At 34.0% G+C, this 18,263-nt stretch overlaps 2 protein-coding genes across 2 annotated transcripts in view; one reads left to right on the forward strand and one right to left on the reverse strand.

Moving 5' to 3' along the window:
* The window catches only part of LOC126915883 (uncharacterized), a 244,432-nt gene that overhangs the window by 38,733 nt on the left and 187,436 nt on the right, over positions 1 to 18,263 (forward strand). The window lies entirely within an intron of this gene.
* Positions 4,944 to 7,968, reverse strand: LOC126915897 (chymotrypsin-2-like). Its single transcript, XM_050721037.1, has 7 exons — positions 7,880 to 7,968; positions 7,580 to 7,641; positions 7,389 to 7,483; positions 7,081 to 7,222; positions 6,861 to 6,974; positions 6,641 to 6,784; positions 4,944 to 6,354 (listed from the first exon to the last, which is right to left on the reverse strand). The coding sequence occupies exons 1-7, from the start codon at positions 7,929 to 7,931 to the stop codon at positions 6,211 to 6,213; spliced, it is 753 nt and encodes a 250-aa protein (XP_050576994.1). The 5' UTR covers positions 7,932 to 7,968; the 3' UTR covers positions 4,944 to 6,210.

Raw genomic sequence — 18,263 nt, forward strand, 5'->3', positions numbered from 1 at the left:
TTGTTAATTAGGAAAATACTAAAATGTTCATGCAATTCGATATTTGGTCTGTATACTATCATGATGTATAAAAGTTAACGGTTTGTGACGATATTGTAATTACGGTTAATTATAATTACTAATCTCACAAGAATATTCAGATTAAACATCGACGTTACGCAATATGTCTTGTAATTTACATAATACTTGCAGTAAAATAGTTAAAAAAATTACAATAACGGTTTGTGACGATATTGTAATTACGGTTAATTATAATTACTAATCTCACAAGAATATTCAGATTAAACATCGACGTTACGCAATATGTTTTGTAATTTACATAATACTTGTAGTATTATTCCTAACGAAAAACTCGCGAAAACTTGACTAAATTACGTAAAGGAAAGCGAAAACTTTACTATTCGCTCAGGTTTCCACTATTTCGATCTCAAACAATTTTTGGACGATTATTAAACGGCACTTTATAGATGTAAAATTTCCATTTGACGAGCACAAAAATACTCCCTTTACCGTAATTATTCGAGCATCGTGGAGATGGATTTAAAATTTCAGCGTAGCACGGAAATACGGAGCAAATGTTGTTTCTCTGCGTTAAATATTATAATGTAATCCCTTCTCTCGAATTTAAAGTCTCGCTAAAACGCTTATTTTTCTCCGGGCGCGGAACGTGTTAAGCTCGAGGTGAATTGAAAGTTACAGCCTCCCAGCGCGGTTAGAGATCCGCGTGTTGCCGAATAAACACGCGGAAATAAGTTCCTTGCGGGTAATGTAATTGAAGTTGAACCGGCCTTATAAATACGGACGAGTAAGTTTCTCATGTGTACTGTGACTTAACAATTACGCATGACTCTCTCGAGGATATTGTCGCGGCGGAGGATTTACGAAACGAACCTTGAACTGTAAGAAATCACGAGATTGTTTATTTTAAGATCACCATTGCGTTAAGTACAAACTGCTTGAATTTATACGAGGAAAACATTGGAAAAAGCCAGTCCGGTCAGTTGCCTGTTGCACCGAGCCGTTCTATAGCTTGTTTTTTTTCCTTGGCAAACAAATGATCCCCCGATTCGTTACTTTGCCAGCGAACTTTCTTAATTAGTATATAGAGGAAGTTTGTAACTCATAGCGTTCGCGATGAAGTTTCGAACGTTACGTGTAGCTTTCGTTTTTTCTTGGTTTTGTCTCCTTAATTCGAATTTATCGTGTCAGACCGCGGATGTTTACCCGAATTAACGTTTTTATGAACGTTACTAAAATAATGAAATCTCAGCAGGCATTTGTTTTGCTCACTAACTATTCTAAGTAGATTTCGATTTAATTTTAACTTGTCTTTCTTAACATTTAATTTTAACAATATGTTGTTGTTCATAAAGCTAATATATACTCTGTTTTACTTCTTAATATAAAGTTATGTTAAATCACTCATTTATGTTACTTCGTTTAATAAAGAGGCAGATTACGTTTATTATATTTCCAGCGAATGCAATATCCAGTAATATCGTAAAATTAGTTTAACGTACTTATTAGTTATAAAAGAGTTTGGTGAAACGTCACGGAACTCGATAATTTCCTCTTTTAACGCGTTTTAACGTCGTTATAAAACGAGAATACACGTTTCATCCGCTTTGATGTTGCCACGAAGCTTTCCTTCATATGATTTCATGGCTTTTCTGATTTTTAATTTAATAAATATGCGTTATACGTGTATCATTATGAACATGATAATTTTACTATAAATTTTCGATTTTAACTTTTCTTAATGTTCATCAGGAACTTATAACAATGTCAAATTTAAATGTGTTTTTAGACTCCTTTTTACTTGGCTGAAGTTACCGACGACATCGTCGGTGATGAAAAGTATACTTCAAGGTACTTTCTTCTAGAATAAAGGTTCGTAAATGCGTACGAGAATTGTATACAATTTTACTACAGTCTTTGAACTATCGTAAAGTATAAAAACAGTGTACCTTCAACTATTATGTATATTTTTACGAATGTACTGAAACAGCAGAGTTATAAAATCACAGGCGTTCCGCGCAAACGACAGTTTGCTTTTAACATGAACTTGTTATAATCCAAAACGTTAAATGCCGCTCCTTGTCACTTGTATTTATTTATAAATATAAGCAACACATTTTGTGATGATTTATGGATACAATATGAAATGTATTGCCAAGTATTAGGTTGTCCGAAAAGTGTCTTTCCTTCTTTTTCTTTTTTACAACAGTGCACCTTTATACAAACGTGAAATCAAGTCTGTGAAAGTCCGCGGTGTTTGTCTCAACAGAACAAGGTAGATCGTACGTAATTCGACAAAATAATATAAAACTAAAAATGTTGTGTCATAAAACGAAAGAAACTTTTTGGACAACCTAATATCTTACGGTTACCATTGCTTTTAATCTTACTTGTTTTTAATAATTACTGCAAATTCTTAGTCGTTTGGCGGTTTAAAAAAAATACACTGATTAAATGTTCACGTTATTTCATAATCAACGTAGAATGAAATATGAAATAAATTTAATTATGAAATCTGATTATGAAATAACGTGAAAATTTAACCGATGTATTATATATATATATATATATATATAAAATATATATATATATCATTAGATAAGATTTGAAGTTTTCTCGATAATCCAAAGAGTTAATTTATACATTTAACATTGTTACTCTATCTTTATTCAAATATGAACATTGAGTAATCACTTAATCTAAAAGTGTACAGCAATTATACAATTTATAAACGCAGTTGTATTCACATAATTACAGCTTTAATTTATAGGAATTCGGATAAAATTTATGATGGATTTCAATTATATTTTGCGAGAGAGATTTAACGAGTTTCCTCTTAAGAAAATAAATATATTCCCTTATGGAAGATTGAACAGCATTTTTGTCGAATTCTCATCATGCGGCTTGAAAGCATTCAATGTCTGTGAATCGTTCAATCCGTGTACCTTCTCCGCAGAAGTGAATGAACTTTTAAAGGGTTATAGATCGAAAGGGTTACACGTATTTCTCTCGAGGGAGCTTCTCAGATTGTATTTTTAATTTAGACTCTACTTATTCAAATTACTCGCATAGTTGTCATTCATAGGGAAAATCTTCGTTTAAACCTAACAATTTTATGCATCAAGATTTTTTTCAAAACACCGAAAGCTTTTCTGTTTATTGAAACGAAAGTGAGATTGAGACACGAAAATTCAAGAAGTAACGAGATCTTAATGAATCCGTTATGTTAATTTCTGATGACTAATAAACTTCTTTCTATAAATTACTCCATAAGAAAAGAATTTCAGTAGCGTGATATCTAATGATATTGAAGATAAAAGAATTCCTGTCCGGTCTATCTACCCTTCACGTTAATACTCGATTCTATATCATATCGAAAGCAAACAAATAAATCAAATAATTCGTTTCGTACTTTTATTGTAGTATTTTAACATTTATCATTATATCTATATTTATACAAAATTGTTGTCAAATCAATTTTTTCTTTTGGATAATATAAATAACGTATGAATATGTTTGATAGACAAATGGCAGATTGAAGGTATCTTTGAAATTCGTTAATCTCCGAACTGAACCATTGTATACGAATATTTGCTTGAATGTCTTCGAATAGTGATTTTCGGTTGGATGACTACATTGCACCATTTCGCTGGTTTGCACTGGCTCGCGTTTCGGTTTTCCACCGAAATACAATCGACTAGTTCAGTTTGTCTACGATTCCAATCGGCCATAGTGCTTTTTCAATGGTAGTTCCCAAATAAAAATGAGAATCCTATTTCCGAAATTGTTTTCTTGCAGGAGAATCGAAATTTCTATATTTTTAAGCGATCTTTCTTTTGATCTTTTTATTTGACCCTTCCCTATGGGTTTTTATTCCTTTAAAACTTAAATTCGCTAGGAAATCTCAATATTCATAAACTATAAATAGCTTATCACATGAGTCAAAAAATCTACCAAATTTTTGCACTTCGTTTAGATTCATAAGCAAAGTGATTTTTAACGTTGAATGAACGCGAACACGCAAAATTGACCACGAGTGAATATTACATTGTCGTTATCGAATATCGAACCTACTCGTAAGTTGATAACAGACGAATAGTTTAATATACACGCAGTGTGTCCGTTTGAAATATATGTACGTGATTTTGTCTGTATGTATCAAAAATACAAAAAAATATTTCAGTCGGAAGTCGTTTGACTTCATGGGGGAAACTTAATAAGATATTTCGATCTTTTCTTACATTCTTATTTAAAGAAATTGCAATCCCAACATAACTTTTTAAAACGAAACCATACATTCTTTCATACACCACTTGATGCATTTTTTAATTCTCTACAAAAATTATTACTATAAACTATTAAGCTAGTTGGGTCGAGAAATGATTAGCCAAAAAGATATTTTAACATCAATCTTGCAAAATTTATCGTATGAAAGACGAGGAAAAATATAAACATAAAAACATTACGTTTTCTTTACTTGTCCTTCAATAAAGAATCAGAAAAAGGCATCGAGTCGCATATAAAAACTGCATGGTTTTATTTTAAAAAATTACATCTCTTCAAATAAGAATATAAAAAAATATCGAACTGTAGCATCGCGGACGAAAAACCTAAGAGATATCGGGCGAACTATAAACAATGTCGTGAGAAAGCCGAAGTATCGACAGGCTCGACAATGTATCGTCAGTCCTTCAATCGAATAGTTTCGCGAAAAAGGCTTGCATGACCCTGGCCACGAGCGGTTGCGGAACACGTACGTGGTGAGGCTGAGACAAAAGACAAAGGGATGCTAAGAGACAAAGTCGAATTAACAATCAGTGTCAGTTGAAAAGCCAGAGTATTAATCGAGAAGCCAGAGGGTGTGAATCGAGAAGTCAGAGAGATAGTGTTGCTAGTGTCATGTAAAATAAAAAAGAAATCAAAGATGAAAATAAAAAAAGAGAGAATTTATTTGCTAACACCTTGTGTACACTAATGACAATTTACTTCCGAACTCCTGTCGTGACTTGCCAAGACTGAAGTTCTTACAACTCGACTTTGGATCGGATTCGATTCTTTCTCCTTTGTCACCCCTCAATGTCCCCACTATCTACGCGTTTGTTAGGCGTCCGCGACCGTTGCCACGCAGGCATTCTTATCGAACATTCGGCGGAAGGATCGTTGGGATATCGGTGGCTCATTAGGCAGTTCGCTTCGGCAATGTACATTGTCGCCAAGTGGCGCCACATCTTTATCTCCGTCATCAGCCCATCGGTTTTGAAGTGTACCAGTCGTGACACTAGCGTTGTTGCGAGAGTGTGGTCCGCGTGAGAGAGAGCGTTGGATCGAGCGTTGGTGACGAGAGTTGCAAATTAACTATCTAGTTATTTTAATTATAATACGTTATTATGATTAGTTCGCGTTAAACAACCATTGTTTCCTGTATAACCAGCAGTTTAACATCTCTTTAATCCATTTATTGTAAATAAACTAATTGTAGTAAAGATCCTACAGAAATATCTTATTGAGTTTACCCCACGAGATCAAACGACTTCCAACTGAAACATTTTTTCGTATTTCTGATACTATACTATTTTAGATTAATAATTACCTGCATATGTACTCGTACAGTAATAATCACGTGCATACATTTAAAACGAATATATTGTATATCTGATACAGGTAAGCCTTAACAATTTTACAAGGGTTTGAGTATCTGTAACTGAATTGCGAGTTGATACTTGCTAAGCGATAGTTGATCTTTGATCTGAATATCACTCGCACCCTTCCATACGCCAATGATGTGTCTTCTCCTGATACGGGTACAGCGTTATCTGAACTTACGCGGGTATTCACCTTTTCGGAAAGGTCGCGGTATTCCTCCAGGTCATAGACTTCGGCAACTTGCGCTATTACATGTATTTTCCAATAACCGTTCGGAAATTCCGAGTTTATAACACGTCTCAGGCTATTGAGTGCGAATAAATGAGAATCGAAGACAGTGCTGTCTATCGTTCTTCTTTAAAAAATTAACATTTCAACTCAAGAATAGTCTTCTTTACGTTCGTGCTATAATTTATACTGACAAGGATTCCGCGTAATCTTTTAACGTGTTCCGAACGGAACATTTTCGTCCAAAAACGATCTAACTAAAGGGAGAGTATGAATTGACCGATCGCAATATCGTGCGTTGTTTAAAAAGTTGCGAATCTATTATACCGCGTGTTCATTTATCCAATTAAGATACGAGCTGACTCGCGTGTAGACCGATGGATATACGACATTCGCGCAATTCTTTGACCAAGAGACGATTCCATGAAGTTTTCCATTCACCGTTAAAGGACCACCGGAATCACCCTAAAAGAACACGTTCAATTTTTCTTTCATTATAAATAGAGTAATTAGACTGCGAATGTTCATGGACATTTGTATTTCTTTAATTAGAGAAATAGAATTTAAGGAGAAATTTACTTATGTAAAATACGACACTTTCTTCCAATTTTATGTATCTTTGTATATTATGTGCATTCTATGGATTTTTGCAATTTTAAACTCACTGTAAATGCATGAACACACGCAGTCTAAATGTACAAGAATATGTAATTAGAAGATTAGTTATTAAATCGATAGTCGGAATATTTACATCGCAATGTCCTTTCACAGTGGTATTATCGTACGCACAGAGCTGTGTGTTGTGGATAACGTTCTTATACATTCGGTTGCAGTAATTTTGGTCAGCTATTTTGATATCCACCCAGTGCAAAAGCTTTGTCATTTCTCCTTCATACTATAAATTATAGTTAAAAATTATAAATATCGCAGTTACCGTTAATAAAATTCATTGTCATATCGATCGAAATTACCGTGAGTGTACCAAATCCAGAAACTATAGCTGGATCGTTAGTTTTGGCGATTTCTCCGGGGGAGGGCATGGGCACGAAAGATACTAAAGTAGACTTCACGAAAGGTTCTTTCACCTGTACGAAATTCTTTCTAATTAATTTAATCGTAACTCGAATGTCTGCACTTATTTGGAGTTTAAAGAATTTTCACATATGTGTATGTCATAATAAAATTACATGCCTTGATTAGAGCAATGTCGTTCGCATAGGCATCTCTGGCATTATAATTTTCATGAACATAAGCGGTCTCGATCTCATGTTTCGAAGTTGGCATTTGTAGATCAACTACGCCAGCAACAACTACCACCAATTCCACCGGTAGCCTGTAGTGAAATTGTATTTTAACAGAGTATTCTTTATTATTTACCCGTATGAAGATTTCGTGGTTTACTAGGAGATTAAGTAACAACAAATAGTTGATTTATTTATGATAATCCGTCGATATCGATCGAGTTGAAAAGAGAAATAAATTTGTTTTTTCTTTCTTACGCTGTGACGCAATGAGCAGCAGTTATAACGTAACGTTCGTTGAGAATAGATCCGCCACAGAAATGAAACATAATTTTTGCTACTTGCAGCGACACCTGATTACAATTGAAATCATTTTACAGATTTTCTTCTGTCTTGAATAATTTCGTGAAACATATCTCATAGGAAAAACAGAAATATTTCGAAAATACCTGGTAAGGAATTTCACCTGGTTTCGCTACCTTTCCGTTTATGATTCTTGGCGTGGGTCCAGCTGTGGTAATAACAGTAATAATTAGCATAAAATTATATCATCCTATTGGAAAATAAAATATTATAAAATTCCACGGTTATAAATATAACTTCGTGAACTTACAAAAGGATTATAATTATTGAAAAGAATAATAGAGAATTCTGTACAATTCTAAAAAAAGGATAGTGAAATTATTTATAAAACATTAAAGTATAGTAGTAAGTATAAACTATGGAAGATATTGTACGACTATATTTACCATTTGTCAAAGCGATCAAAGGTAAAAGCAAAAGAATACTGAATTTCGCCATCTTGTCCTCTCAACAATGTTACTCAACTATGCCTTCCATTTATATATATGTATACTGATTTTAAAGATTAGATAAATTTACAATAATCATTAGATATATCAGCATATCATCACAATAGATATGTCATTATTCGTAAGAATGATTCTTTCAATAGAAGTTAGACAATGTTAGATAAGCGATATAGATAACACATAAACGTAGTATAATAATAACAATAATATGATATAAATATAGATTATAATGTTATATAATACATATAATAATAACAATATATATATATTATAACGTATAATATAACGTATGTATATATTGTATTGATAAATAACAACACCTGTTGGTTTTACAATTTTCGAATCGCGTAATCTTCATCACAGAGCATAATGGCACCCGAAAAAATATCTGTGACGCAAGACAGATTTCCGTGTATAAAATCTTTTTCTTTCTTTGTAATCGAGAGACGTGTTAAATCGCACGTATGTAGAAAAGAAAAGGCAGGAAGAGGCAGTAAAACAGGACTACTGTATAGCAATCGCTTTTCTCTTCTATTGAAACGAAGAAGAAACGCTTATTGTCGATTTTTGAGTTTTCATGGCTGAATTGCTTAGCAGATACGTGTCTCCAACTAAATCGTGTCTTCTGAAAAAGTATCTCGACGCTTCTCATCTAGTTTCGCCGGGAATTTTATGCTCCATTGATAACGTTTGAAGAGATTGGTACAGAGGATATGGAAATTTAAATTCTAATTTAGAACTTATTTCTACTTTCTACGTATTTAAATCTTTCTTTCACGTTACGCAGTTTGCATAGATATTACTTTTCTGAAACGTTAAAATTGTGTAGTGTTTTATCAGAAACCATTTTTCCAGAAGTTCATATAGAAGAGAAAGTACCTAACATTGGAGCTACTGACCTAATTTTTCTCTAAAGGCTTGGAAGTAGAACAGCATTTTTTAAAATAAAAATTACTGGATTTATGTAATCATTTCATTCTACAAAAGAGCTGTCGCAATATTATCCTTCTTTTATACCAAATAAATTTTGTTTGGGAATTTCAATTTCCATAGTTGCGAACATATTCAAAGCGAAAATTGCTAACAGGATTGAAATGAAATGACGAGAATAAATATCATATTTCCACCTGCATAGAAGCGACAATAATTTGCCCAGCTGCGATATTAAGTTTGTTGAAAATGCGTACATATTTTTAGCAGGAATAACAAATTTTTAACTTGTCAAATTGTCAGGTTATTCTAGCGTTAACGTATTAACGTATAAGGTTCTAAGATACAAGTTACCGTATTCTCAAATTCTCGATGAAATGACTTGCAGCGTTCACGAGGTATTGAAACATATCTGGCAAAGTTTTACTGAAATCTAACTCAGACGTGCAGCCTTGACAAAGAGTATTAACGTGTTCTCAAATCCTTCGTGAAACTAGCTACGATATTCGCGAAGCGTCGAAACACTTTTACGGAAGAGTACGGATTACGAAAGTTTAACTCGAACCCAACTCAGACATGATGTACCGAGTACAGCGTTAGAATGCTGAAACAATTTTAACAAAACCAACTATGTAATTTGCAATCTGTTAAAATTGTTTTTTCAGTAGAGTAGAAATTAGGTGTGAGAGCTTCGAACGTATTTACAGTCAGAATGTTTATCAATGTTCTTTGCCAATTCGTACGAAGAGAATTGAGGAAAGGAACGAAACATAAAGTCCATATTAACATAGAGAGGTAACGATTTTATTAAAATAATATTTTACTTCTGTGTTAATTTTATATAAAAATTGTTAAAGGAGAATTGAAAATAATTTATATCCAATATGATAAAACATCGTTGCATATATTTTAATCGCTTTTATTAATTCTAGTTTAGTGAATATGCAGATCTCGTGCATTGTAATATATAAATCCAATCGTACAGCCGTAATCATCTTTCAGACGCACCAAATTGCTAGAGCGTGAACTCAGGAATGATACGTCGAGCATTATTGGATTTTCAGCTGTGAGGAAATTAACAGTAATCCTGCAGCACCATTGAAATAATAATTTAAATGCATATGATAAAATTCATCAGATTTAATAAAGTAACGAAGTAACGTTTGACAATAAATTCTCAGTCTTTTATCGAAATTGATAATGAAATGTCCAATATCAATCAATCGTAATGTTTCCTTTAAATTTATACATGAGGTTATTAGCAATACGAAGATATCGAGGTAAACTTCTTAAACGTTTCTTTACGAGGTAGAAGTTTTTACGTCGGAGCACGTTTCTTTGCCTTTTTCCTTCATTTTTCCTCGAGGCTTGCAGTCGTTAAAAAATGAAGGGAGGAAATAAATTATTGGCGCAAGTGCGACACCCTCGGCTTCGTTTAATCGATTACGTGCTTCGTCGGAAAATTATTATATCACCGATTACGCCATTTGATTGTGCGAAAGGGGGGAAACGACGTGAGAACATAGACATCGACGCGTGTGTAATAAGGCAATTGAAGATCACAGGAAAAAAATATCGCTTGTTAGGCTTCGCGTTTAATGTTTCGAATGTGCTGAATGAGTTTATAATGGATCATTTTGATTGTGTCATATTGAAACGAAGAACAATATTTTTGTAAATTTGGCATCTCGTTCATTTCATCAGTGTCTGTTTTCGTATAATTTTATACAATTTAATCGTATCAATTTTCTAACATTTGTTTGTGCCATAATTATTTACAGCTTAATTGATGTATCATTATATACGTATCATTTTAAAGCTAAGAATTTTCCTATAACTTTTCTTTCATATTAAAATTCCCTTGACGTTTAAATCAGAAAATCAAAAGAATGTACTTTTATATACCTATCATATTTTTCTTTTTTCACTCTCCTATGAAAAACAAAAAATGTGACTTATCGTCTCTGTTTCCTCTGTGATCAAAATTTTCGTTTGCACAATTCGGTTTTCATAGAGGGAATATGAAAGAAAAGAATTCAAAGGAAGGAATTAGGTAACAGTAAATTGACATTGATTTAAATACCACGGGTTACGCCAAGAGACACAGAAAACTCGTCGAGGAACATTTATCGTGGTAGCTTCGAAACGTCGATTTCTAGCGAAATTGCGATAAAGAGTGAATAAAGCAGGTGAAATAGAATCGTGAAACGCTGTAAAATTGCGTGTGCCATTCGCTCGATCGAAATCGGACGGGCAATGTCGAGGTCTGCGGAGTTCGATGACGGTTGAACGATTTCAAACGCTTAGGGCGATTCGGCGTTACGCACATAACCGTCGAGAAGGGTTGGCATCAATCTTTCTTGAAAATCCAGTTTTCGTTTATTTCAGATTTTACGAAAACATTTGTGATATACAGAGAAATTTAATTAAAAGACAGTAAGAAGAAAATAGCGAAGAACAAAGTAAAATTTATCTTTGCTATATTGGCAGTTTATCTTTCGTATTAGCTGAAATTATAGAAATAGTAGATTCTCCAAATTTATTTTGTAGTCTGGATAACGAAATTCATCGAATAATTACGAATCTTTTATAATTGAGGGGCACATTCTTTCTGTCGTTTTAAAACAAAGCACGTTCTTAGCTTTTAATCTATCCGCGGAAAATTCTACTGTTTCTGACTTATAATTTTATTCGTATTTTATTTATATTCATTTTTAACTTTTCTGAATACCTGTCGTAAACAGACGACGAAGCAAAAATATCGTGAAGTATGTTTATTCTTATTTTTTCATTTCAGAAGAACGACTTATGAAAATGTATCTGTACTTAGAAGATTGAGAATAATTTTCATAATACTTTGCGGTTGATTATGTTAAATAATCCAGTTAAAATTGGCTAACAAGTTTATTCAAGTAGCATGCGAATTTCTTTTATGTATACTTCTAATTACAACATTATTGAATTAATTGGTTATCAGTGTTCAAATAAAAAATATCACGAATGGAAACATTTCTTTTCCATCCAATCAAACGTTTAGCTCGCACAAAATACGAGAAACGGATATGTCGACACGGTACCGATCAGTCGTGTTCTGAAAAACGCGAAAAACGTTTTAATTGTAAAGGAAAACATTTTACATTGGCGTGAATGAAACGTGAAGTGACACACAGGCGCGTGAGGGACATCGGCTTTCGCAATAGAACGATTCCATTTGTCTACCTCTGGAACACGAATCCGTGGAGTTGCTCTGTTCCTTCATCACGCGCCAGTGACAGCTTGATATCTCACGTGAACTGGATGCTTATGTATACTGTCGCACGAGTTATTGATTTCGCATTTTTCGCTGTTTGATGTCTCGCTTTTGAAAGATTGATAGATAAAACGCATCACGGCTATGCGAATTTTTTCTTCGTTTCTTGTCTCGTTTCCAATCGACGAAGAAGACCGAAACTGATACAGACGTATCGTATCGAGTTAAAGCTTTAGATTACTCGCTGAAAGAAAATGTTGTTTTATCGATTGGTGTGCATGTTGAATCTGACAGAACGATATTACTTAATAAAATTTTTGCCCTGTAGCTGATTCACAATTATATTAAGGAAGAGAATTATGATATTATAAATAATTATAATTGTTGTAACAGAACGACAACATTTTGAAAATTTGTTCTTAATTTCCTTCTCTCTCCTTTTCTCTTTTTTTTATGTAATTTTACGATGCACTATGCCATGAAATAAAATATTTCTTTTGTTATAAAATCTCGTATCATGTGCATTCTAAAAGTTTCTCAATTTAAGAAAGTACAAACGGGAATAGAAATGGTGAAATAACAAAAAAGCCAAAGAATTTGTAGATCATTCGTTTGAGTTAGCAAGAATGGACAGTTCTCCAGCTCTTACGTAGAGCGTAACCGGAAGTGCATCACGAAGTTAGGGAACTTTACATCAATTATCCCCATCCCTATAACATAAGTTAGCGTCAGTTCGTGAAGTCATTAAACCTATACATTCCGCGCGGCTAAATCTCCCTTATCGCGTCCTTCTATTGCTCGACTAAATGAGATATTTCAATGTGGTCGAGCGTCAGACAAGTGAATTCCAGCTGCTTTTTCGCTTCTTTCCTCTCCTTAACTATTATCCATAATGATGCGCATTTAAAAACTCGAGTATTATAGGATTCAAAAGCTGTCGGTGAAATTTTTTCTTTCCAGTTTTAAGAGAATTTCTCATTTAATTAGTTAACAAAACCTACTTATTTTCATGGTCCGTACCTTTGAATATGTTTTTCACGATGTCTTTTTATTGGGTAAATCTATTAATTAATTTACGAGTTAATATCATGTTAATGTATGTATTTAATTTTAATTAATAATACTAGTTAATATATATAACGAATAGTATTTTCGATACAGGTGATAGTGTGTTCGTCTAAAAAGATTAATGTACGCTTTGATAAATATTTCTATTTTCTTCGAACTCGATCTTTTTACGTGAATAATCTATCAAATAATAATTGTTGTTACGTATTGTGGATATGTTACGAAAGGAAGTTTAAATATTTTGATATTGCTATATGATGTTATATGATACTATGAAAATATCTTCATATCTTTTCCGTATAAGTCCTTCTTAGTATTTGTTTTAATATACTTTAAATATATAATCGAATTATACGTACGAAGAAAATCTCAAGTTTTAAATACCTTCTGATATAACTTTGTTTGAGAAAGATTCTTAATTCTTTAAATTGCATCTTCTTTTAATACCGTTTTATAAAGAGAAATCTAAAAGCAGGGGGAAATACAGAAGGAGATATACGTTTCGTGATTTATATTTTATCACGAAGAAAGGTCTGTTTAAACTTGACGTACAAATAATTGAAGGTAGAGATGAATATTGGAAAAATGGTAATCGTGGTCTGTCCGCTGTCCCGACGTATTACATACTTTTTCTCTCATTCTAATTCCACGCAGAGTAGTTTTCGTCTCACCGGCTTTAATCTTTCGTCTCACGTTCTCCTCGAAATTCCGATCGGAAGATTGAATCAGCTAACATGCCACTCCGTTTTTCCAACCTCCGTTCTTAATTCCCTGGACTTTCTCCTTTTGTCTGTCGCTGAACGGATAATACACGTCGCGTCATTATTTCATTCACGAAAGTGGAATTTATATTTCGCGAAATTACAGCTCTACTTTTGGTTATAAATTGTCACTTCTCCCCTTTCGCGAGAGAGCGAGCCGTCGAAATGTACAAAAATTCCTCGAAATTCGCGGACTGCGTGTTTTCGCTCGCATATATCCGACGTGACATTTTGATTATATGGAAAACATGCATATTCGTGAGATTAATAGCTATAACGACGAACGAAAACGTGTCCATGTATTTATAATCATTATCGTGTTTTTTTAAGTCATTAAGTTTTGGGCTTTTAAATCTAATATAACTGCTGTATAAAAATCTTACATTATTTGAACTGAAAGCTTAGATCAATAGATTATGTAACAAGTAAAGGAACTTTTACTCGGATAAAGTAGTCTCAATAGAAATAGTGGAAATAAGGAAAATTAAAGCGAGTAACGAAAGAATGAAACATTTTCCTTTCGAAAAATGGTCTAAGAATTTTGCACAGAATTACGTACATCGGGAATGAATCATTCTTCATTCGTCAGCTCAACGAATAATATATAATTATTGCATTCAAGTATAATATATTTATAATCGTACAATTAGCTACTCCACAATTTATCTTTTAATTTATGAAAATACATAATTTGTAAAATATGGGTACGAAAGAGTACACTATTTATTCTTATTAAAAAGAAAATTAATCTCGATTTAGATATTACAAGAATGTTAGTTCACATAAAATGGTCTAATCAAAGATTCACGAAATTTGTAACAATGAAATCAGGAAAATGTATTGGAAGACGCGCCGAAGGCACGGTACTCGCGTGGAAATCGTCTTAGGGTCACTAAACGTGACCATGATAGCTTGTTCCGGGGAAGCTGTCTCCCATTATCGCGAATTCCTAACAGACAACGTGGGGGAAATGTTTATTCGTGTTGGTAGAAGGCCGATCGATCGGAGCACGGCAAGGACCCGCTTTGAGAACCGCTGGCACAGGATTCACCTGCGATCGACGACCCCGTGTCCTGACCCTATCAATGATCCCACGTAGCCCGCAATATTACCGTGAAATCGTGGCCTTTACACAACGACGTACCTCGAGCTTTGAACTCTGGGAAAACCCGCAACAATTATCATCAAATTTACGAAAACATCCGCCCTTCTCCCCGAAAGCAATTTTACAAGAACTCGAAATTCCTATCGATAGGAATTTCGCAATATTCTATGCACTTAGTTTGGAACTTTGAAGTTTCTAGGTTTATTTCCATTAATCAAATTATCTGGATCAAAATCGATTGATATCACAATAACAACGCGAACTTATTTATTTTACTGGGGTTGGAATATTCTTTTAAGTCTGAGATTTTCAGATTCTTCCAACTCTTTCTTCGCGTGAAAGGCAAGGGTGGCTAGATGACGTAACATTATTCCCCGCTTTCATTCTCACTGATAGTAGCTCCTTCAACCAAGATTTTTTTCTAACTTAGTGTGACTTTCATCGTTATCTCTGTATTATTTATTTAAAGTTATTCGAAATACTTGTATCCCATTCTTTGTTGTAATGTGATCATTTCAGATAGGACATCGATTAATGTGACTTCTCGTTAAAATGTAAACTCTTGATTACTCTGATAAAATAACGAAACATTCAGAATGAACCACTTAAAAAATAATATTTCTCGCGCTTCTATTAACGGATAGAAAAAAACGTATATTTTTGATTTCTTATAAAAGGTAAATATTAATACTTTGATGAATTTTTCTCATGCTTCATTACGAATGTGTCAATGGGTAAAATAGCCAAGTAATTTGACTAATCAGAACAAATTTCTGCGTCGGAGAATACGACATTTCCTATCTGCGTCTATTTGCAGATGCGTGTACTCATTCAATTGCAGGCTCGCGTTGCTGGAGTTTCTTAAACGGTGCTGTTATTGTTGTGTTTGAAAGGGGCAACTCCTTCCTTCGGCTGTGTAGCGACATATTCATTAATATTCCAGTTGTAGGATAAGCCAGACAGAGTCAACTCTCGACGGTTGCCCGAGAAGAATGAGCGCTCTTGACAAAAGTGTACAAGCGAATTACGAGACAGAGAAAAGGGGGAACGAGGGGGAGGATGAGAGACACTCTTCCCTGCTCTGACTGGCTGCACGAAGATTCTTTTGTGTGTTTCGCGTTATGTGTGTACTTTGTAGTTTCTGCGAGAGGTGCTAATAGGTTGTGACAGATAATTAAGCGACAATGAGCTCAGAAGTTCTGATTGTTCTTGAGTGTCTGCTGGAATCCTTGCGCGATATTAACCATGATAAAGATGATATTACGCGATATAATGGGCAACGGTGAATATTAGATGCGTTTGTCTTCGATGAATATTAAACGCGAATAAAATAGTACAAAATAGTAGAAAGTAATGTTAAAGTTAGATGATGATGTTGCCAGGTGAAATTTTTACGACTCAACCAGCAACGCTATTCAATCGACGATGGAATGATAGAGATTTTTTGATACGGATCGTATGGTCAAAACTCGTAAAAAATATGTTTCAAAAATCTCTACTGACAATTCCTGCGAAAAACGATCAGGGAACTTCAGATGAGAATTTCCCTGACTATTAAAATATTTTCAAGTGAATAACTCTTCTTGGCTATGATTTAATTAAATACTTTAATACTCGTTTTACTAGATTTTTATTAAACTACGTTTTATAAAATCCGCATTTCACATATGTGACACGTCGTGCGTGCACGTGTGCGTATGCGTGTCCTAAATACAAAAATTCATAGAATATTTTATTGAACGACGAATACGCGAGTTGGTCGTGAAATAGAATATAAATTCAACGCATCTGTTTAATTCAATTTAATGGGAAAGTAAGTAGGTCCAGATATTTGCTAATTAATAGAATTTGCATATTAAAGTTCGTTTTACTTTATATATAGTAATTTCCACAAATTACCAAATTCGTTGCATATATACCCGATACATTTATCGAAGTAAATGGAAAAGACAGGTCGTTTAATTCTTCGCTTCTTTCTATCTGATCCTATATTATTCTGTCCTAATCGTCTCATTTCTATAAATATATCAGTGTTGATTATCAAATCAAAAAAGATAGCCAGTTGGTCAATTGTTAGTCGACTATTTTAAATAACAAATTTTGAAAGAAAACGAACCTATCTGATTCTCGGAAATTTTCCTCCTCCTTCTCCTGTTGTTTGTCATCCTCCCCATAGTAGAAAATACCGAAATAAAATCTCGCGGTCTGAAGTAGGTACTTTCGAAGAGGAGTTCTTTGTTGTCTCCCATATCGCCAGTGGTGGCTGTGTTTTCAGTAAACCGTGCAACGAGATTGCTCTCGGAGGCATCCGCGGTAGTTTCTCCTCGGAACACCGCGGTCGAGTGCTTCAAATTGCGGATCTCAAGTCTTCGTTGGTCTTTTAACACTTTGACTCACGCCGCTTTGTTAGCCAGGGTAAACGAATAGTGGCGGACGAAACGACCGGTCAAAGACAATTTAACCACCGCTATACGCTATGTACGAATGTATTCATGCGTGTGCACGAGCTTAATAGCACATAGTGGTTGTGCACTGTTTTCATTATCGCAAAGAGGATTTTTCAAATTTGCATTCCGGATATATGGTAACGAACGAGTAGGCTCGCGAATTTAACGTATTTCACGGACGTTTGTTTCGTGGTACAGTGGACACGACAGTTCTCGAAAATTTCATAAAAAGCTTCGGTTATCGTGGCATCGTTGCAGAGCCATAGTACTTTGTTGCTGACTTTCTCCCGTTGGACGCATGACAGCCGTGTAATTAAAGGAATTCGAAGCGAACCACACGCTGTGCTTTGTCTTGCGAAAATTATTAGTGTACCGCTGCGCGTTTTCTTTCAGTCGATGCTCGTTTTATTTAGTATTTCTGGCTTTTATTTGTTATTGGGTAGTTCTGTTGTTGAAAGAATTGGACTAGTGGGTAATTGGTAGTGAATAGTCGTTCGCTTTAGAGTAATTTTAGATGTGATCATTAAATTTTCTTCTAAATTATTGTTCGTTTTATGAGAAATTTGAATATATTAAAATGAAGCGATCTTTTTATCTCATAATTGACACAATTGAAAATGTAATTAAATGTACTCGGGATAATCGATAAAACGTCTCGAGCTTTATACGAAGCTTTTTATGAAACAAATACAGGTTATAATAATTTTATGTTTATCGTTATCAGTATCATGAACGCACAAGAGAATAAGCTACGCTATGT

This window comes from Bombus affinis, chromosome 4, assembly GCF_024516045.1.
Source record: "Bombus affinis isolate iyBomAffi1 chromosome 4, iyBomAffi1.2, whole genome shotgun sequence".
NCBI classification, from domain to species: Eukaryota; Metazoa; Arthropoda; class Insecta; order Hymenoptera; family Apidae; genus Bombus; species Bombus affinis.

Bases quoted from the DNA above. Each gene is read 5' to 3' on its own strand.
- LOC126915897 (XM_050721037.1), bottom strand. From the start codon at position 7,931: ATGGCGAAATTCAGTATTCTTTTGCTTTTACCTTTGATCGCTTTGACA. The intron at 7,642-7,879 runs GTAAATATAGTC...TTATTACCACAG, and splicing joins TTTGATCGCTTTGACAAATG to CTGGACCCACGCCAAGAATC. The intron at 6,785-6,860 runs GTAATTTCGATC...TATAATTTATAG, and splicing joins CTGGATTTGGTACACTCACG to TATGAAGGAGAAATGACAAA.